The 23,568-nt window shown below is 42.1% G+C and overlaps 1 protein-coding gene across 1 annotated transcript in view; it reads left to right on the top strand.

Annotated features, from left to right (window-relative positions):
* The window catches only part of osbpl10b (oxysterol binding protein-like 10b), a gene marked incomplete at its 5' end in the record, with an annotated part of 66,512 nt that overhangs the window by 5,593 nt on the left and 37,351 nt on the right, over positions 1 to 23,568 (top strand). Inside the window, 4 exons of the mRNA XM_080768729.1 lie at positions 1,835 to 2,016; positions 6,354 to 6,433; positions 19,716 to 19,808; positions 21,855 to 22,224. Of these exons, the coding sequence (XP_080624855.1) occupies positions 1,835 to 2,016; positions 6,354 to 6,433; positions 19,716 to 19,808; positions 21,855 to 22,224 (725 nt within the window). The remainder of the gene's footprint in view (positions 1 to 1,834; positions 2,017 to 6,353; positions 6,434 to 19,715; positions 19,809 to 21,854; positions 22,225 to 23,568) is intronic.

Here is a 23,568-nt window from a genome sequence, read left to right as displayed (position 1 = left end):
AAAACTAGATTATTGAGATATTCTTGCACTTGCAGCTAATGGTTATTGATGATGATTACAATACAATTCATTTAACTTGATATTCAGTGGATTCTGGAGGCCACATAATTCCAAAGTTATGAGAAGTAATATTACTGACATGATGGAATTTGCATGTGCCTAACAAGGCATAACAGATTTCGTACCAGATTATATTTTGAAAGTAGCCCTCTCACCGCTAATGGCTAACAATGTAATTTGTGATGGAGACGACTGAGTACCAGCTGTCATGTACTGTAATATATCTATCAATAGGACAAAGTGATAGAAAGCAGCTGTTTTCTTGCACCCACCACACACACACACACACACACACGCATGCATGCACCCACGCACACATGCACACACGCACACACACACACACACACACACACACACACACACACACACACACACACACACACACACACACACACACACTTCACTAATGCTCATTATACTATGGCACCAGCTGCGTACCAGTGACATCATCAATGGAAATACAGCCTTTGTCTTCATGGAAAGGTAGCATGCTAAATTATTAAGTCTGAAACCTGGTGCATACCAGTGATTTCATCAATGATGTCATTGTTAGGCAATAATATAATTTGTATCATGTGTCCCTTTGGTTACATTTGTTACAAATGGATAAATAAACACTGGGGATATTAGTGTCTTTTACACTCTTTGAAAAGAAGTCAGAGCCTTCTCATCATATACAAACAACACATTCTAAAGCCACATGGGAACAGTGACAGACGAGAGACAACAGATGGTTTCATAAAAACTGAGATTTGAATTATTCATTGTGGTTTCTAGTCTCATCTCATAGTTTTCTCCCTTCTTCCACATGTTGTTTTGTGTCCTCTCTCTTGATCGTTGTCTGGGTCTCTGTTGCTCCCATTTCTGCTTTCATATCTCTCTTTGTTCTTTCTTTTTAGCCTCCCTCTCTGTTTTGACATCCACCCCTCTTATTTCTCCCTCCTCCCTACATCCCTCTTCTCCTCCTCCTACCCCTCTCTCCATCCATACCTCCATCAGCGGCTCTCATCAGTGTGGTGCAGATGCTGCTACGTGACCATATTAAAGACCCCAGGGTAAAATCACTCAGCCCTCAGCTGCTTGCATACAAGCTCCAATGTGGGATGAAATAAGATTTGTTCCCGCTTTCATCAGGGGAAGAAGAGAATGCTGACTGAGCTATTGTGTGTGTGTGTGTGTGTGTGTGTGTGTGTGTGTGTGTGTGTGTGTGTGTGTGTGTGTGTGTGTGTGTGCGTGCATGCGTGCGTGCGTGTGCGTGTGTGCACGTCTCCTACACTCCTTTTGATATTTCACAATCTGCGAAAATAACAGATCTACAATGGCACAAGCCTGCGACGCAATGCGCCCAGGCTACTTTTGGCAAAGAGATTTAGTGTTGAGCGAAGAATGGGCAGGCCTCTTATAGACCCCAGGGGGACCCCATCAAGTGTATACGCAAGTACATCAACGAACACATCCCCAAAATTGTGTGGTGTGAGCAGGGTTGAATTAACACTAAGATTGTATCATGTAGGGTTGTAGCCTCACCTCACCTGAGGTATTGTATCATGACCCGACGAAGATGTATTGACATGGAAACGTTGTCGTCTCTGTTTGCCTGCACCCTGTGATTAGAACAGCTTTAATTGTCCGAGTTTGATCCAGTGCCTTCCTTCTACTATATATTGTGTTAGAATACAAAGCAAAGATTTCTGTAATTTCTGAAATGTAGGCCCTGATGGATTCATTTTTAATTTAGTTTTTTTTTACTTTTTTCTGCTTCTATCTCCTGCAGATTTTTTGTACTAGATCCAGAAGTGAGTCAGCTGCAGTATTATCTAAATGCCCACAGTAGCAGCAGCCAGAGGCCTCCGCGGGGGTCCATGTCTCTTCTCGGAGCCTCTGTGGTTTCCAGCGACGAGTTCCCTCACATGTTTACCATCCACTCCGCCAATGGAGACTTCTACAAACTCAGAGGTAGGAAAACAATCCTCCGTTTCCATTTTAATAAGAGGAAATGTATCGATTAGTGAGTTCGTCTCCCTTTGGGAGGCGTATGTCAGATTCTCACTGGCAGCTATGTTCAGCTTATTAGCTATTCTTTTTTAAAGCCACCAACTGTCCCCCAACGCACGCACGCACGCACGCACACACACACACACACACACACACACACACACACACACACACACACACACACACACACACACATTTATTGGGTGGGGTATAACTAGGACACAGAGGGTGATGGAGCGAGGGGTGAGGGGACTGCAATGTTTTGAATAGCCTTGGTCTTAAAGCCTGGGCCAAGGTGCTCTGTGCTGCCACTGATGACCCCTAGGACATCCTGTAATATATAGTATGCATACTGGAGAGAAGTCAAGGGGCTATACCGTACTGCAGCTCATTAGTCTTTTTACTCTTTTTGTTTCTGATCTTTTTCTACTTTTTTTCTCCATGTTATTGTGCTCCATCATCTTACATTGTCATTTAGGGAACAACAGGTAACCCATTCAGAGAGAACAGAGCAACCATGGCAGAAGTCGTAACGGCATTGGAGGCTAAAGTAATATCTCTTATTGTATTGACAAAGAGTTCTGTAGGGGGAATAACTTCTTCTGAGACTCCCACCTCCCTGTTGCTATGGGAACCCCATAGCACCCCAGCATCTCAGTGTCACATTATTGTTTGAAGTTGAGGTTTCAATGTTGCTCACTGATGGGGAAAAAGCCCTGCTGTCAGCATAGTGTAACTCCTGTCAGCAGCTGTCTGTAGAATGAGGGAGAATTTTCCAGAATGATCTTTTTTGATCACGTCAGAAGTGATAGCTGATGTAGTAGTGTGGCTGTGTCTCTCACATGGTTTTCACTTGTTTTGCATGCCAACAGTATAGAGTGGAAATGAGGGTAGAAGGTGTTGTCAGCAAATCTACGCAGTGAGAACAACCTCCAGGTTGAAACAGCTCATACAGTACACACACTATCACTAACTGGTAGGTAGTTTGGAGATGTGCAACAGCACACTGTTTTAAGCTCCAAATTTTTACTTTATTAGATTATTACTGGCTTTCAGGGAACTGGCACACATTTACATGTTTTCCTGTGACATGCATGACAAGTGATTGCACCATTGTGGTACAATGGAAACAAGCCCCGGGCTTTTGTGTGTTTGTGTTATTATTATTATTATTATTATTATTATTACTTGCGCAAGCAGAGCGCGCAAGTAATAATATCGCCCGGTCTCTTCAACGTGACAGCCGTCAACCACTTTTCTGTGTAAGCAAATCTGTGCCTGGTTTGCTGGGACCAGATTACACAGATGACCATTTCTCTTACGTCATCATTGAGAGCTAGTCATACATATACACACCATGTACTCTGGTCCCAGCTCTCAACGATGACGTAAATCATCTGTGTAATCTGGTCCAGACTCCCAGCAAACCAGGCACAGATTTGCATACACAAAAAAATGGTTGACGGCTGTCACTTTTTGGCACCAAGTAACCACAGTATACTGCTAATCAAATTACAACTACATACTCTATATAGTATATGTATATGTACACGTATGTATACCAGAGTACGTGGTGTGTATATGTATGACTAGCTCTCAATGATGACGTAAGAAAAATGGACATCTGTGTAATCTGGTCCCAGCAAACCAGGCACAGATTTGCTGCTTTTCTTGCATACCCAAAAAAATGGTTGACGGCTGTCACTTCTTGGCACCAAGTAACCACAGTATACTGCTAATCAAATTACAACTACATACTCTATATAGTATATGTATATGTATACTTCTGTATACCAGAGTACGTGGTGTGTATATGTATGACTAGCTCTCAATGATGACGTAAGAAAAATGGTCATCTGTGTAATCTGGTCCCAGCAAACCAGGCACAGATTTGCTGATTTTGTTGCATACCCAAAGAAATGGTTGACGGCTGTCACTTTTTGGCACAAAGTAACCACAGTATACTGCTAATCAAATTGCTGGGACCAGATTACACAGATGACCATCATGAACGCATCGTGCAATTTACGTGAAATCTTTCACAGACTTTCCTACTAGGCTGAGGAATGAATCCCACCCTTTTCACATTGGCCTGTTATAGCACCACCAACAGGTGGATTTTTGCAAAACACATTTCTGGAACAAAATGCCTCAAATCATCCAATTGCCATCAATGGTGTCAATGGCACCCTTTTCACCTTGGCCTATTATAGCGCCACCAGGAGGCCACAACCTGACCTGGCCTGGTGGAGACCTGTGGCCCGAGGGGCACTTATTCTAGTTATTATTATTATTATTATTATTATTATTATTATTATTATTTATTTTTTATTGTACTCTCTCAAACTGCTAATAAAGTATTCAATCAATCAAACCTCTGATAAGTCATGACTTGCATTACCTTTGTTTGAGAAGGAATTTATTCGCATAATCCTTGCTAGGTCATTTAATATGAGCACTGTGTCCTGGTCTGGCTCTAGATGAGTTGTTTGCTGATAAGCAGTGAGTGGATCCTCAATGGAGGGTGGCCACGAAATGAAAGAAAGTGACAGAGAGAGCAAAGTGTGAATTTAAAGTGTCAGTCCTATCACAAAAGCCATCAGCGAAACTGTTTACCCCTCTCTAGAGTTCAGAGAGAGAGAGAGAGAGAGAGAGACACACACACACACACACACACACACACAGAGAGAGAGAGAGAGAGAGAGAGAGAGAGAGAGAGAGAGAGAGAGAGAGATGAAACCGTGTGAAATGAGATCTGTCAGACATGGAGATTGCACCTCTCAGACAGTAGGAGGACCCAGGAAAGCAGGTACGTGACCTCTGTGGTCACACAATCAGAAAGTATTACTCCCCCCCCCCCCCCCCCCCACACACACACACACACACACACACACACACAGAGGGGGTTGGGGGCTTCCTGTTTGTGTTGCTTCACAAAGTTTCTTCCTTTTATTTTCCATTTTTGTTTTTGTTTGAGTCATCAAGCTAGGAGCAGGGTAAAATCCTTTGTAAGGGAGGGCCTGATCCACCAGAAGTTGTTTAATTCAAACCTATAGTGAGTGATCACTTAGCCTTGAAGGACAGCTGATTGTCCAGGATCACTCCCAGGATGGTGATCCAGAGTAACAGTTTGAAGTGATGATCAGGTAGGAAGAGAGATCCACTTCAGTGGTTTCCCTGTGATGTCAATAAAGGGTGTGTCCATGAGAGGCTGGTGGTTAACCTTACTGTATCAAGTCTATTGTTCTTCTCAACACTGCAGTGTTGAGAGTTAGTTTCTTCAGGAGCAGAGTAACTCTGGCTGACATGAAGGCAAACAGAATGCAGGAATGCATATCTTATGGCCATGATTCACCATGCAGGAGCCTGGGTGGCTTGGTTCCAGGCTTACAATATTTTATATTTTGGGAAATCTCTTATCGGAAAAGCTAATAGGTTTTCTATCTGTGGCACCACAAAATGGCCACCACTAAGCCAGAGTGAAGCTTTAGTTTATGCTGCATTCCAGCAGAATTCTTTAGCACAGTGAAAGTTAAGGGATTTGACAGGCGTCCGTTCTGGCTTGTATAATTCATATACTACTATGATCTCCTTAAGCCCTCCAAAAAGCAGGCTGTACATCTACATTTAACTCTTCAGATGGTTGTAAAGATTATGGCTCGCCACCGTATGTTAACTTAAGCCCGGTTTATACTTTGTTATATTACGGTATCGATGGCATAGTGAGATTGTAGATGGTCTATTTCTGGCGAGCGACACATCATACCGCTGAGTATAGATTAACCATTAGTCAGGGGCAGGTCAAAGCAGCAGTCAGATGTCCCCGTGGGGTCCATGCATAAAATATGATGATAATTTTCAAGGTCAATTCAAATTAGACTTAACTGCACCATTTTGTCCACAACAGCACAATACATAATAGCGTAGGCTCCATCATGTGTGTCATGTTGATATCATGTCAATTTGAGAATTTGAGAGGTCCCACCTGGCCTTGTGATGGAAATCAAACTACCAATGTACAATAAATCCACAGACAATTATCTGACACTACTTCCTGATGCATAAATTACTTCCTGGGTCAGGTATTGATGGTTCCCTGTACAGTTGGAGTTATGGATATTGATATTGTGTCACTGTGTTTTATAGCTACTTGGGGGCACACAGAAAATAGCTGATCTATAAAGCTGATAATGTGACGAGTGACGGGTTCTGTGCTTGTAGATCTGCTGTTTTTTGGTGTGCAACACCATCGTACGGTAAAGTATTAATAAATCAGGCTTTCTTCTTCTCCCTCTCAGCATTAGATGCTCAAGAGCAGCAATTATGGATGACTCAGCTACAGCTGTGTTCCAGACGCCACTCTGACAGCAGTGCTAAGGTATACTGTACACACACACACACACACACACACACACACACACACACACACACACACACACACACACACACACACACACACACACACACACAGAGCTAATTCACATTTTACCAGGGAAATCTTAATGTAACACTGAAATTCAGGATTTATAGATCCATCACTCCATCTTCGCTGAGATACAAGTGCATAAAACATCCAGAGAAATGTCTGGCTGTGCGTGTGCCCATAGATTTGTTTTCTGAACACACCCATCCAATCTATGACCCAGATGCTCATTACCACCAGAGCCCTCTCATCCTATCTCATACGGCTGCCTGGCTGCTCTGTATTCTGCCCAAGCAGAGCGCTTAAACTACTGACATTGTAGAACTGCAACTGATGGGGCATACAAGAAGTAGGGTGAGAATTTCCAACCGGGGCTCATAATCACTTGAATCCAATTTAAAAAAAAGTCTATATGCAACAACAAGCTCCCCATCATGGAGGGGAGGTTCATATCAGCCACCATGCTTCTGGCTTCGCTGGGTGCTTCAACCAATACTGGCCGTGTTTGGAGGTTTATCGGGTGGGACGGTGGGTGGCTGGGAAGGAACCAGGGAGCCATCTCTTTAGCGACCCCTACAGTTTGGTCATTACGCCTGTTCAGCAGGAAGCAGAACTGAGACAATGCACTCGTCTTAGGTCTTCCTGGTTAAACTCCTCACGGGTTAAAATAGGTGGCTGGTGATGTCACGTGTATCAGAGGTGACGTGTCTACTCCTGTGGTTTTCAACCCTTTTCATATCAAGGCTCATTATGTATTCGGCATTTGAGCCATGGAACACCTTTTTTTCATTGTTCATTCGATAAGGTTTGTCCACAATTCCATATGGATGTTGGTACCAGGCAAACGTTGATCAGGATAACAATTATTTTACATTCTCTAATTGCGTATACTTCTTATGAATTAAGTAGTGCAGATGATTAACAATTAACTTTTAACATCCTAGAGTTAACCCAGGATTTTACTGTGTGGTTATTCTGCAGGCTTCAGTGCACAGCATGTGTGTGTGTGTGTGTGTGTGTGTGTGTGTGTGTGTGTGTGTGTGTGTGTGTGTGTGTGAAATAACACTGTAAGCTCATGTTCTGCTCAACTTTTTGTCATTTGTGGCCCTCAGCACAGTGCTCCTATGCTGGTTTAAACCATAGACTGTAAAAAAAATATGGACAAAGCGTTCTCCGGGTCTGATATGGACGTAAGACGAAGCCTGTCAGTAAATCGCCATCTTTGTAGATCAGTTTGGGCCCAGCTGGCCATTGGCTGGCCCAGACAACGAGGCGGGACTTCCCCCCTTCTTCTTCGTTGGTTTTTATTTTGACTCGAGCGCGGGGGGGGGGGGGGGGGGGGGGGGGGGTCCCGATCATAGACTGCAATGGTAGCCACGCCCATCAGAACATACTAGACTTTATGGCCATTCTTTTAATAAATGGGACCATAATTTTCCAAAAAGAATATTATGACATGAGAAATGAGACTTTGAACTAGTGACTGGAAGCAGAAAGTATTCATGACCATGTTTATTAAGGTAATACAGTCTAGGTGAAGTTGGGCCCAAATACATGAATCATGGGGTTTTTTGGGACCAATGACAGCGCCACAACAGGCCATTATATGAACTTTCAGGAAGTCAGGATTTCCTACTGGCTTCAGACACTATTGGCTTCACTGCCCCCCTGGTTTAAACACACTGAATCCTGTCCTTTTACTCATAAGGCTTGTTATATAGCTCCTTTGTTGACATGACCCGAGAAAGATTGAGAGAAGTCCTTCAGGCATACTATAACCCTCTTCAGGTTGAAGTGAGTAAAGGCCTCTTTTATCGGTGTGAGTTGACACAGTGATACATTTAGTTTACTCTCTCTGAGGAGATAATTCTTCAATAGGTAAACTCTAGAATATTGCTATTTGGTAAACAGACAAGTTACAGGTAATGCTTTAAAATGTATGTTGTTTTTGTTTTGTTTCATGAAAGTCCATGCTCATAGGGATGTGAATATGATGAAGTACTGTACCAAGATTTACAGTACTGCATTTGCAGTGAGATGAGTTTTGCACATAATGCATGCAATCCGGAAACCTTGGTTGAGTGTGTGCGTGCGTGCGTGTGTGCGCACTCTGTGAGCAGGATGTTCTAGCTGCATGCTGCTCCCTCCTCCTCTCCCCAGTCCCCTCACCTCCGCTCTCGCTGCGTCTGCTCTCACTGGACACTCTCCCTCTCTCTCATCCGCTCCCTTCCTCTCCTCTCCTCTTCTCTCCCCTGTCCCCTGTAACGCTGCAATTCTCCCTTGCTTTCAGTCTCTCTTCCTTCACCTCGTATAGCCCTCTCCCTCTCTCTCTCTTGCCTTAGCTTAAACATTACCTTAGAATTCCTCTCTCCCCTCCCTCGCTCTTTGCATATTTTGCAGCCATTACAGCCACCCCCCCCCCTCCCCTATGTCTCTCTCCCTCCCTCCCTCCATACTTGCCTGCCTCCCTTCCTCCCTGGCTGTCTGTCTGCATGCGTTGGTCCCCGTATTGCCCTGTGTACTCGGCCAGAAGATGTCCTTGTGTGTGACAGCAGCCGCCGAGCCGGGAGGAGCAGTGGGAGCTGCTGGGAAGAAGCCGCTCGCGACACTGAGGCCAGAGTGCCCTTCCTCCTTCTTCCACTCCTCCTCCTCCTCCTGCCTTTCCTCTCACCCAGCCTCCTGCTGTGGCTGCTGCCATCTCTTTCCGGCCTCCTGCACGTCTTCCTTCTCCTCCAACTCCTCTTCCTTCTCCTCTTCGGCCCGGAACTGTGGCTGCCCCCCACATCCACACGCTCCTTCTGCTCCACCCTCCACCCAGATACCTCCTCCTCCACCTCCTCACCCCCACCACCACCACCACCATCCTGGGGCTTCTCCTGGTAACATTGTCACCGTCACCCACCATCAGTCCCCTGGCACTGCCCGTCGGGCCAGGACCAAACAGCAGCAGAACCCCGGGAGACTGTGGGAGGTCAAAGAGGTAGGGCTGCTCAGGGTTTAGAGACTGAGCTCTCATTTTAGGTAAATGACATCTTCTACTGTGAAGAGCTAGCTCGGTGCTACATGCTTTTTAGTGCAGTATTATGTTTGTGGTCAAACATTTTCAAAAGAGTATTTATTTTTAAAATAGTACATCTACAAGCCCAAAACGCATCGCAACATGAAGTGTTGTGAGCTTGTAGGTACAGTAGTCTATATTCGACCACGTGACGTGACTCAGTTTTATGACAAAGTATGAAATATGGCTTAAGTGGTTAAAAAGGATACATTTGTGGCGAGCCTAGACAGAAGAAATGTGAGTAAATTCCATTAAAGTTTGATTTGACTCAGCAAAAACAAAAGCCACAAAAAGCATAGTTTTGTTAGACACGTACACGGTATGTATGAATAATTCCAGTTCAATTCCAATCAACTTTGTCTCTATAATTCTAGTTATAGCAGTGTCTGTCTTCCATGTTTCCTTTTCTCTGCTCTCTCAGCATTTGGATTCTGAGAGGTGAATACAGTGCATCTTTCTGCTCATGGCCCCATATTGATCTCTCCAGATGATCAATAAGACTTTAGCCTCAAACCGAGACTTCTCAAAGTGTCATATCAGCATGCTTCCATTATTCATCCCTCAGCTTAAGACACGTTTATTTTATTAAACAGGCCGTTACTTCAACACCACACTGTTACTCTCTCCATCCTCGGAGCAGGAGCCAACGGAGTGATGGAACTGCTGTGTTTCTTGCTGTGTATGTCACATGGACATTATTCAGCAACTTCAAATGCTTCATCTCCCGCTTAGATAAACATCCATTAGAGCAGACTTAGGCCAGAGGGAATAGTTTTTTGACATTCATCCTGTATTTACTTGTGATACTGGTTAGTAGAACGTGCTTTCCTCGCCATCTGTGGACCACAGATAACAGTTACTTTGATTGTCACAGTATAGCTTTTGCTCATCTGTTCATGTCTGGCGTGAGTGAAAAAGGAAAGAATAGTTCAGCATAGGAAAATATTTCCCTCAGCTGGTTTGCATAAGTTGTCCTCTGAGTGGCACTGTGGCAGGAGACAACCTTGGTGGTGATGTCCATGTGTAACAGTGTTATATAATTACACAAAATATGATACAATTAAGTGCTTCTACCTGACTTAATTCTCCATGGTTCATGTGTATAAGAATGCATTAGAGGTCACAGCTCCTTTAAGTCTCCTCCTTGCCCCCCACACCTCCACCTCTTCCTTCTATATTTCCGCATGGAACGAGGTGGGTGTCTTTGTTGTTCTCTGTAACAAAATAAGCATTGTTGCAAAATGATTTATACCGTCTTTGTTCAACTCTGTTTAGAGAGGAGTCCTTGCATTAGGAACTAACGTGGAGACGTGTCTGTGATTATTCCTTGTCAGGTATGTTACGTAGTATTATGTATTGTGTTACTGTCGCTCTGCCTTCTGTATTTCCACATGGAACGAGAGAGGAGTCCTTGCATTAGGAACTAACGTGGAGACGTGTCTGGGATTATTTCATTATTCCTTGTCAGAATAAAACGTTGTTTCCAAAGAGAGTTCTGGGTCGGTCTGTCCATTCAATCTCCCAGACTCAGTATTGGTCCTGCTCGACTCTGCCTCTGTGAGCTTTGACAAAGAGAGTTTTAACTGTAGCCACTATTCCCATTATTCCCACAACTTTCAATGATCCAATATTAAGCAGTACTTAGCAGATCGCTGTTCTCTGGTTTTCTGTTATAGAATGATGTTGTGCTCTTTCCCTGTCCCATTCATGCTTGATGTGTTATTTAAGAATATGAATATCTGCTATCAGTGGTATGGTATTGGACCATTTCCAGTCATGATTTTTCTTCTCAGAGGAATAACATGTGTTATTCTTCTGGTCTTTTAACATTAGTATGAAAGTCCCCGAATCCTCTTTGAACATGGTTTATTTGGAGATTGCTCTCCTGGAGGGAGAAATTACCTTAGATGTATTCCCAGCTGTGTAGACACAGTACACATTCTGATGTGTACAACATGGAATCAAATGAACCCATAAGCATCCATTTGTCAGTGTCATTCTAGGCCAGGGATTCCCAAACTGTGGTGCGTGCGCCCACTCTAGGGGGTGCGTGACATGAAAAGGCTAATGGTGGTATGGTGTTTTTTAAATGTATGAACATATATGCCAATATATGGCAAGTATGCAGAATATATACACCATGCCATATTCAGGTTCATATACAGTAGGGCAAGCTATGTACTGTACATGTGGATATATAGGAAATATATGTCTATAATATCTTGTGTCCACATACTGTATGGCACATATATTGGGTATTTATATGTACATGTAGAGACATACAGTACATGCAGGTGGCCAATTTCTAATATGTCATAATTATGATGAACATATGTTGCATAAGAATATATGTTCATATGTTTCCTTTCCGTGGGGGGGGTGTATCAGCTAGGTCGGGAGATAACGGGGTGCATGGACAAAAAAGTTTTGGAAGCGCTATTCTAGGCCAAACTTACATGGACACATCCATGTGGATTACTTTCTATTTTATCTTTTATTTATGCATGAGTGCAAACTGTAACTATTATACATATTAATTATACTATATATACTATATGCATATTTTAATATTAAAATATGGAAAGGTCCTGTGGCCAGTGGCTCTTATGGATAAAGCTTATTCTTACAAACATCACTACTATATCGTCTCTCTACTTACTTACTTACTTACTTACACCTTACACCATACTAGGGTATACTGTAGGCCGTTGACACAAGGGACCAGTCCAGAGTTCTCGGTGACTGGCGTTCTTCTCCATCTGCGACCAGGTGCATCCCAGCCTCTTGGTGTTTGCCTGGAGATGCTTGGTCGTGTTTGACACTGGTTTGCGCAGTGTGTGCCCGATCCATCTCCATCTTCTTGTTCCAATTTCGTCTGCATGCTGCTGTTTTGTATTCATCCACAGATCGTTGTTGAACTTGTTGCTGATCTTGTCCGGCCAGTGAATTTTCAGTATTCTTCTGAGTCATTTGTTGATGAAGGTTTGCACTTTGTTTATTGTGCTCTTTGTAATTCTCCAAAGAGCATTACGAAAGAAGAAAAAAACTGCAGTTTTTGTTGTTCTTCTTCTTTGTAATTATTTGTTCGGCCCAAAATATTGTGTTTGTTGTCATGATTTGTCACAGCTCGAGTTGGCTTTGTCTGCGGCGTAAATGTCTTTAAGTAATGTCTTTAATTAAATGCTTTTTGAGGTGAAGGACTCTACCTCTCGTGGTGTCGCCTAGAGTGATTGGTTCGGCACTGGTCGTATTTAACGATATCGTCTCAGTCGGTTGGAAACCTCCTACTGTATGTCCAAAATGGTTTACTGTTCAGGATTCAAATTAAAAAGTAGCAAAAGTAGCAGATCTACCAGTTCAAAAGCTCAAGCCACGTTTTGATCTATGTTTAGAGCTTGTGGATCTGCTACTATTGCTGCTGCTGTGTGACGCTGTAGTATGATCATTTAGGACATTCATTTACCAAAAGAAAAAAAAGAGAGATAAGAGGTTTCTGCCCAACAACAACATTATGCTCTTTTCCCAAAGTGGCTCATACCAGAATGAGTTATTATATATTGGCATCTGCTTCTGCCAGGAGAGCGAGTGAGATGAGGCATCCTGTTTCAGAATCGTAGTCAATGTCACCAAGGACACCCTCTACTGAGCCAGCACTTTAGAACTGCAGAAGGGAGTATGAGGGAGAGGGAAAGAAAAAAGAAAAGATTAAGCCGTTTGTAAAGGGAAAGGGAAAAACAAGCAAACAATAGAAACGTTTTCAGACAAGTTGGAAAAGAAAGTATATGATTATTAACATTCTCAAAGTGGACAGAAAATATAAGATACATGACTGGGATGATCGGTTCTTTTCTTGAGAAGATGGATTCCTGAACATTAAAGAGGGACTGAATTGATGGGAGGGAAGGGATGATATGGATTCTGGTATAGGATAGTTTAGATTACACATAAATTATTACAGTAATCTGACAGCACAAACATTTAAAATCATAATCTATAGTTCAGTGTGTCACTCAAGGACTGTGTTGTATTACATTCTAATAATTGTAATAATTACATGAAAAGAGCAGATGTTTTTTAATGTATAAATGTTGGTAATTACTCACAGGTGGGTTATTCTGAAAGAAATTACATTCAAAATCACACCCGTGTGAAGTGAGGGGCACTAATATATTAAAGTCTAACTCATGTTGATTAGGTGATGTAATAGTGATGTAAAACAAACGGTGCCAACACAGACATTAAACATCATTAACAATAAAGAGACAATATGACGCCATGAGTTACATTATGATGTACATTTTCCCTTCATTGTCAATGTGTTTACAAAACAAACATTGAACTAAAGACAAACATTAAACCTGTGTATAGGAGGGGCTAGGGGCTAGACAAACATTAAACCTGCACAAAAGTATGATATTGTGTACTATTGAAACATGGCTCCAATCTTTGGCAGATTTTATTTAATACCCATTTTGACCTGAGATCAGATTCTAAAAATGTCTTCTACATCCTGACAGTTTTCTGAAAAAGCTATGTTTCTACGTCAGTCGTACTTCGATTTTTCAAAAATAGCAGACCTACAAGCTTTATGAGCTTGTAGATCTGCTATTTTTCAATAGCTAAAGCATAACATAATGCTAACACCAAAAGGGGTTCCCGCCTAGAATGGTTAAGCAGTACTTCACTGTTCTCTGGTTTGCTGTTATAGAATGATGTTGTGCTCTTTCCCTGTCCCATTCCTGCTTGATGTGTTATTTAAGAATATGAATATCTGCTATCAGTGGTATGGTATTGGACCATTTCCAGTCATGATTTTTCTTATTCTTATTTTTCTTAGTATGAAAGTCCCCGAAACATGGTTTCTTTGGAGATTGCTCTCCTGGAGGGAGAAATTACCGTAGATGTATTCCCAGCTGTGTAGACACAGTACACATTATGATGTGAACCAAATGAACCCTATGAGCTTGTAGATCTGCTATTTTTCAATAGCTAAAGCATAACATAATGCTAACACCAAAAGGGGTTCCCGGCCAAAATGGGTTAAAGCTGCACTATGTAACTTTCCTCTTCTACTCCAGATTTTTTATTAATAGCGGTAATACAAAAAAAGACACTCCAGCCCTGTTTTGAAACTTGAAGTAAGTAAAAAGCACCGTAGTGCAGATGATACATCCTGGGTAGTGTACCAATGCTAGTGTATAGCATTGTACTCAAAATCGAAAAAATCGAATACTTAAAGTCTAAAACTGTTACTTTTATGGATTCAAATTCAAAGTTAGTAGATGCTTTTGTGTGAGGCTGTAGAATAAAACATATGGAGATAAGTTGAAAAGGGGTTTTCGCCCGACAGCAATGCTACTATAAAACACCAAATGTCGAGATAAAAGATATTACATTTTAAATCTAACACTTCAATGAAGACAATGACAATGCAAAAATAACAATTATCCACTCAATAGAACAATGAGTTCTGGATCTGCTATTGTTGATGGTTTTGTGTGACGTCGCTCTAGTTTGTATGATGTGTTAATTTATGATAAAACACAAAGTCAATATATAGAGATAAGAGGTTTCTGCCTGACAGCAATGAAATATTTAAAGGGATGTTTCGCATAAGAAAAAAGTTTGGTCCTTTTATTGTCTACTCAGGCTTATGTGAACACCCCAGACAGTTTTTAAATTGCTCTATTCAGTATTTAGATATTTAATATTCATTTTAGCTGCCCGCCCCCTTCCTATACTATCCTATATTTTAATGATTTAGTCTCCTCCATCCTCCAGGAGTACTCATTCTTTTCCAAAAACAATTATATATATTTTGTTATGAAAAAAGTAATTGAAAAAACACGGCCCCTCACGTATTAGGACAATATCAGTCACCAGAAAAAGGACAGGTGTTTTTGATGACTCTAACATGGTTGAAATGGAGTTTAAAGTTACATTGGGTTTGTATAGGAAGGGGGGCGGGGTATAGCTCAAAAGTTTCTTTGAAAGTGAAATATCCCTTTAACCAATGAAAATAATTAACAAGAACTTGACTAAGTAAAAACTACTACTACTAGATCTCCGGAAAAGTGGACATTTTAGGCACACAAGGTTTGCCCTGACAGCGACGATATGAACTCTGCTTCAGACAGGGATTCATCAACCTGGCCTTGTAAACTATCAAATAGAGCTTAAATGGTTCATAATGTTTTTTTTGTTAGTTCTGGTCCTGGGGAGACAACCGAATTTCTCTTGAGCTGAAATGTCTGGAAAACATCTGCTATAGACCAGTGGTTCTCAAAGTGGGGCCCCGGGACCCCACATGGATCCTTGAGGGGCCTTCCATGTGATCCCCAGCTAAATTAGTTACACAATAATAGTTCCACTTCAACTATATTTTATACTGTGGCTAATCAAAATGTAGAATGTACAAGCTCACAGTGCGTCACGAGCTTGTACATCTGATATTTTAGAGAGATCTTGACTTTTCCACACTGAGTTTTGGAGGTTTTTCGTTCAGTCCATGCACCCATGGCTGTGTCTTTTGTGAAGTCTGAGGTTTTTTCCCCCATGACTCCACAACGCAATACTGTTGCAATAGCAGCGGCGGAGCAGAGAACATGTACGAGTGTAACTCGGACTCCTCTGTCCTGTTGTGTGATAACATTATAAATGGGGTCTGTTATCACTGTGGCTAATTATTGCACGATTACAAAGCAATAAGTCTTTCTCTCGGGCTCCGGAAACAGCATTCCGCTGCTTCGACTTTTTATGTACGATAGACGATAGGGGCAGGGCGGTGTGTGTATTTGTGTGCGTGTGTGTGTGCGTGTGTGTGTGTGTGTGTGTGTGTGTGTGTGTGTGTGTGTGTGTGTGTGTGAGAATGATTGGTTGAAGTAAGAGATTGAGAGAAAGCATGTTCCATCTTTCATCCCGTTATTTCTGTCTCCTGTTAAACTGTGATTTGTTTTTTTTACCATCCTGCAGACAACTGAGAGGAAAAGGGCGTAGGAAGCACACAAAGCATACATGTTTCATGAGGGTTCGGGTTGTGAGGCAGACAGACACCATGCCAAAACTGTCCCCTGCTCTACAGTGTCTACACCACTCGGAAGGGAATCCTGTTTTCAGACACCTTCCACCTTCTTTAATAAAAGTAACGGCGACTTGGAGAGACCGGTTGGCTGTCGTACCGTGGGGACGTACTGTACTGCATAGCAGGAGAGATGGTGCAGTCGCTGGGTAAACTGGGCAGTTAAGGTATCTCATTAGAAAAAACACCAGGTTTAAAACGACCCACAGTGGAAATGGCATTGCCAGCATTCTTTAGGCAGTGTTATCCTTTTTATTTATAATTTGTATTTATTATTTATTAGTCATTGGAATTGGACTTTGCAGAGTAACATCTATGAGAGGAGAGAAGATGTAATATATAGTGAATGTGGACGATAATTGTTACAGTAAAACAGAACCATGATGCAATGCATCTGGCTTTGTTGAGCGTCTACATACAAGAACACAATTGGCCCGTGTTCGAGGGAGGGAAGCCCGCAGGGAGGGTGATATTTGTCACTGCACATACTCCTACGGGCTGTGGCGGCACCTGTCAGCCTGTAGTGTTGGGCGGGAAGAGTTGGACGGAGGCTCTACGTCCTCCCGGTGGGGGTTACTTACTGGCAGGTGAGTCGGTAGGACTCATTAGCAACAACACAGAAATGTGTGTGGGCCTGTGGGGAGGAACATATTGGCATGACAAGTAACTAAATTGAGGAGAAAAAGGGGGTAAAAAGAAACATCAGAACCATAAGCCTTCTTATCATTTCTCTGGTTACTTTGTACATTTTTTAAGTTCCCCATGTTAACTCTTTCGCCACTGACAATGAAGAGGACATGACCTAAACATGTTCAAACAATGCTGATCTGTTGTACAGTCAGTAGGAGATGTAGCCTACTTTGGAGAGACATCTATTGCAGCCATGTTTCCCAGTCACATTCTACCATACCTGCATTAGAACTGTGGGATTTACAAAGCAGTCTCTCTTCATGATGCAGCCCTAATGCAGTAAGCTTAACTTTAACAACTTGAAACCTTGAACTTGAAACTTGAATTCTTATGCTTGGTTGAACATTCAACAAAAAATAACTGATCTACAAGCTCACAATGTGTCATCCAGCACGTAGATTGGTTATTTTAATATTTGCAGTCTTCTGTATTTGGAGTAAGAAAAAAAACAAAAACAAGAGTGGGCTAGTGTTTAAGTTGTTCATAAAGTAGTTGTAGCTATAAATGTCAGTTTGCAGTTCAAGTAGGCCTACAGTAGATGTGAACTCTACAAAAAACCCTCACAGTGCATAATGATATACTGTAATATACACTGGATATTGTCTCTGTCGGGTGGAAACCTCATTATGTCCAAAACGTTTACTTTTCAGGATTCAAATAAGAATATAGCAAAAGTAGCAGATTTATAAGCTCAAAATGTGGTGAGCTTGCAGCTACTTTTCATGCTTTCTTAGTTTCTTTTGAGTGATGCTGGTATTCATTTACGGAAAAATACAAAAGGTTAGGATATGGAGATATTATATACACTGTATACTTTCTATACAGCACAACAGCTGCACTATTGCTCAATTTATCGTTTCCCAGTCATGACTGGATAATAAGGGAATCAATCGGAAAGGAAGATGACAGGGAAGAAAATGACTTCCTGTGGGGCATTGCCTCGTACGGTAGAAGCCAGGAGGACATGAGCTGTAATTCTATGCGTAGCGGTGCTATTTCAGTCCCCTGCGACTGGAGACACAACGCCGCCGCACAAGAAACCAACGTGTGTGTGAATGACGTATGACTAATTATTATAGAGTTGTGTTGTGTTGGCTCTTTCTGTGGAGTGCTGGTGGTGACTCACCTTCCCCAGGGAGGAGAAGCCTGTGTGAGATCTGAGTGGTGTGAGAGAGAGACGGAACCACATAGATGCACTGAAGCCTGGTTTATATTTCCTATAGTATGACGTGTCGGCGACATATGAATTATTTGACAGAGTATATCAATTATTTTGCACAGTGTGACATCAATGAAACAGACAAATAATTGATAGACAAGCTAAAAATGTGACTGCTCTGTCTCTGCTCGAAAATCGTCTATTTTCAGCATCGCAACGCCGTTGTAGTACGAAGAACAAATTAGGCTTGTGTTGTGTGTGGGGGGGGGGGGTGAATAACAATATGGTATCATTGTGGTTCATTGTGCTCAATTCATCAGTGTATTGTGCATGCATGTGTGCTCTGGATCTAAGAGAGAAACAAATCAATGTATAGATGTGGTTTATGTAGGCTACATGCTGCTTGCATGTTTGTGTGTACATTTTTTGTGTGTGTTAGATAGACACACGAGTGCTTGTGTGTGAGGTATAGACATCTGTCACACAGATCGTTTCACTGCCGACTAAAACAAGCCGTGCTATCCCAGTCGCCCTGGTTTGCAGCACTGGTGTCACTGATAATTGCCTCCTGAAGTCACAGAGGAGCAGAGGAGTGGAGTTGGAGGGTGAGAAAACTCACAAGTTCCCTCTGATATCCACCCCCATATAGTCTCTCTTTCTCAGTCTCTCTTTCTCTCCATGTCTCACTTTCTCAGTCTGTCCCCCCAGTTTCACATTATCTCTCTTACGCAATATGCACTCTATTATTCCTCTTTCCCCATCTTTTGAAACTGTTCATTAATTAATTAATTTGTTCATTCATCCATCTGTCCATTAATTAATTAATTAATTAATTCATTCATTCATTCATTCAGGGTACATCTCACACATTACCTATCTATTTTTCTTTCTCAAACCCTCAATGCACTCATGACACTCTCCACTAGCTTTATTCTCTCTCTTTCATACAGGCTATATGCAACACTGATAGATGGTGGGTAGAATGAGTTTCACTGTCCAACCCGTGGGTGGATGTTTTATCCTCTCGCTGTGATCGTCTTATGGCGTAGCATGTTTGCTGTCTACTGGGAATTCCCTTGACGTAAGAGTGTGAAGACTGACTGCAGCTCACTGGCTGACACGATGCATCACTCTGGCAGTGAGAGAATGACAAGCTAATTGCATTAGAGAAATCGCTCCAAATGATTTCGTGTTTTGAATGTGTATGTCCTGATTCCAGCCTCTCTCTCTCTCTCTATCTCTCTCTCTCTAGGTGATAAACCAGGCTGAAGGCCAACAGAAGAACCTGGTCAACTCTATTGAGTCTCTGCCCCCACGAGGTGGACCTCTCTCTTCTTTGGATGAGGTATTGAAGGACAGCTGACCTGATAATTATCTCTGATAATGGAGTCATTATTTCCACATTGTTTTAATAATAATCAGAAAGAATTACCATAAACTACTGAGTACAGACATTGAAGTATTCAGCAAACTAATTGTCATATATATGATTGCTTGAACCCAGGTACAGACAGGAGACAGACAAGATGGAGTTGCAGTATAGAATATAGGTTTATTTATAATTATCCTTCCAAACATGAGGAGTAGAGCAGAGGCAGGAGAGGCAGGCAACTAGGCAAGAGTCCGGATCCAGGTATGGTAGAAGGTCACTGTGAAAACAGGAGGGTAGAGGTAAGTAACTGAATAGCACACTGAGGTGGAAAGATACTGCTAGCCCGGGTGGTGGAACAAGACTGACTATGGTCCAACAGAGACGGATGATCTGGCAGGGTGTGAAGGGTTGAACCAGGCTTTATAGTAGTGCTGGTAGGTTGTGGTTGCCTCCGCCTCCTCTCCTGCATCTCTGTCTCCACTCCTATAATAGAGGATAGAATTAGAAAGAAGGGGAGGAAGACCGGGTAGGTGTGGCAGACGTGACACTAATTAAGTAAGCAATTAGGTTGGAGACTATTGTCCGTTATCAGCCGACAGTCTCTGTCTCACTGCCAATGAAGCTGATTTTGAGAATACTAGGCATTCTCAATCATGATGGCAGTTTATGAATGGCAGTGTACTTCCTGTCAACAAATGAATTCAAGCGAAGAGGCAATATTATGGAATCCACAATATAACCTGACAAAGTTATTGACCAATAAGACACCTGAGGGCGAGAAGCATGCATCCGCCTCGTTGACGGCAGACTGCTGGGCGAGCGCTGGCGCTTTGGCATGGGGGGTCTGATCAACATGGAATGAATTCTGAACTGGCTATATAAGGAGCATGTCTTGAGTGTACAGGGTTTGATGAGGTCAGATCAACATATGGAATGTCAGAACAGGTCAGCTCCATACAGTATATGTTGGCCTGTTGAGAACTCTAGTTTTCGCAGGCTGCCGGGCGCATCTGCACTAATAACTTTATGGCAGGCCCGTCTAGAGTTTGAAATTTGAATGGACAGGTAGGCCTATAAGTCAAAAGGGAGACATCGAAGAGGAAGGATGGATGGGGAAATATCAACACAGGAGAGCTTTAAAATATAGTTTTATGCAGAATTACCTTCTTTGTACATGCAAATACAACTAAACCTGTCCTTACCCATAATGCCCATATTGGTAGTATACTGTATGTTATCGGGATGAACGGTGTTGACATTTTGGCCGATATCCGATGGTCAAATTGACCGAGAGCGATATTTCAATACAAGTTTCAAGTAGGGTTTACCTCACACCTCTTATACAGTAACTGTAAAAGTGCAGAATGCAGATGTGAGACTTCTATCGGCTAAAACCAAAATATATTATTTTGATATCTGTTCGATACCAATTTTGCATTTTTAAGGCCGCTATTGCCAATAACTAAAATGATGACCGTTATATCGGTGCATAAAGAATGTATCAATGTTTCAATGAAGTTAATGTTTAATATATCTTTTTTTTAAACATAATATGTTTAAAAAAAATTGTGTGTCAATAAACATATTATGTTTATTGATTTTCTTTACAGCACAATAAGTAATTTCAAAACAGTTATTGACATATATTCCCCCCCCCCCCCCCCCCCCCACACACACATCTCCATGGCAGCACAAATACAAAAAAAATCTTATCAGGAAATGTTTTGACAACAATAAATACAGAACAAAAAAATAAAAAAAATAAAAACAAAACAAAAACAAAAGAAAACACATACAGTTAAACAAACAAATGCACCATGTCTGCTTTCAGTGTATTGAGTTGCAAAAAATTGTGAGCTTGTTCAACAAGATAGTTTAGTGTATAGAGAGGGTATAATATCGCTGGGGGACTATCTAGAATCAAGAAGCCGATATATACAAGACTTAAGTGGTTGTTAATACTGTATTTGAATACTTTCTGTCCTGTTTCCATTCCCTTCCTGCCACTCTGCCCTGCAGGACCTTCTGCTGCTGAAAGCCACGTCTGCTGCCACGCTGAGCTGCCTGGGCGAGTGTCTGAGCATGCTGCAGCACAATGTGAGCCAGGCCCTCACCACGCAGTACCACAGCACCACGGCCAGCCACAACCACATCTCCAACCACAGCCCCTGCAGCCCCAGCCCCAGCCACAGTCAGACCGGCGACCCCATAGAGAGAATCAAATCCTGGAGTCAGCGCTGCACGTCTACCACTGTCGACCAAGCGGAGCCGGCCTTCGTGAAGTCCGGGAGTCAAAGCCCGAGGTCCAGCCTCGGCGAGTCCCAGTCGCAGTCCCCGAGTCCCAAACGCAGTGGCCCCAACCACATACAGAGTGACGATGCACACGCAGGTGAGTTGAAATGAAAAAATAGAGCACCCTCTAACTGTCTAATATCTCTCAGACACTCCCTGTTTGCCATCACCAACGGCGTGAAAACACCTGTGATTCCACGCCTCACCTGTTCATCCTGTTTGGCGGCTATCAGCCATCGTCGTTCTCTGTCCCTCTCTCTCTCCCTAGTAGAACCCTGCGCCAGCGACGCAGGCTTTGATGTAGTAATGGTCCTCTTATTTTAATTTAAATTGACACTTCACTCTCATCAGTGGACCTCCCCAAAATCATTTCAGGACCCCTCTGGTGGTCCCGAGTCCACCCACCGTTTGATAACCACTGCTCTAAGGAACCCACAGGGGTGGGCAGCAAGGAGCTGGATATTTGCTGGATATGGATAAGGAGTTGGATATTTTTTAGCTTTGTGCCTTTATTGATAGTTATACACTAGAGTAGGTTGACAAGAAACGGGAAGAGAGATGGGGGGGCTGGGCCTACTTTTTTTTAATTAACATATATACTCTGTATAAACATTGGAGTATATCATTTATTTATCATTTAAATAACCCTCCATCTCTCCAGGCTCATTAGTCCTGTCTTATAAACACTTAATAATCATTAGCAGCAATTCACTTTATTTATTGTGAAAATTAAAGACAGTGAAGTCATTGTTGACATTACCAAAGCTTTTATTAATGGCTCCACAACCTCTGTAACGCTAACTGGTGGTTTGGGTTTGCCACAGCACTGAGCTAACACATTGCTGAACATCTGCCTCATGTCTCAAATTACAGGTTGTATACCATACTGTATACTGTAGTGTACATTATGTGTAATTTCAGCCAGTGTAGCACTGTAAAAATGTGTTGAAATTCAACCAGACAAGTGCTAGGCCACTAGGCCTACTTATGAAAAAGAAAGATCTCTTACTATATAACTATGCGGATGACAGTCAATTATATATACAGTATATACACTCTCACCAAGTGATTATACTCACTGTTAATGCATTGAACAAATCAATGAGAGGATGTACCAAAGTTTCCTTCAAATAAAAGGATGAAACTGAGATAATTGTCTTTGGTACAGAAAGACTGAAAGTTGGTACAAAAAAGATCTAGATAAACAAATTCACACTTTCATATATCCAGTAGGTTAGTTGGAGTACTACAATAGTCTTCTTGCAACCATAGCTCATTCAGAATGCCAAGTGCCATAGTTCAAAGACAAGCATAGACATATAATTTACTTTTAAAACAAATCTTGTCTACAGATCACTTAAATGGTTTAGGGCCAAAATACATCTCATGACTTGCTCCCACACTCTGAACCGTCATTAGGTACATAGCCTCAGAAACCCAG

The sequence above is a fragment of the Protomyctophum bolini genome (genome assembly GCF_963924005.1).
Source record: "Protomyctophum bolini genome assembly, chromosome: 7".
Classification (NCBI taxonomy): domain Eukaryota; kingdom Metazoa; phylum Chordata; class Actinopteri; order Myctophiformes; family Myctophidae; genus Protomyctophum; species Protomyctophum bolini.
The sequence above is the reverse complement of the archived record's forward strand: the minus strand, read 5'-3'. Positions and strand labels throughout refer to the sequence as shown.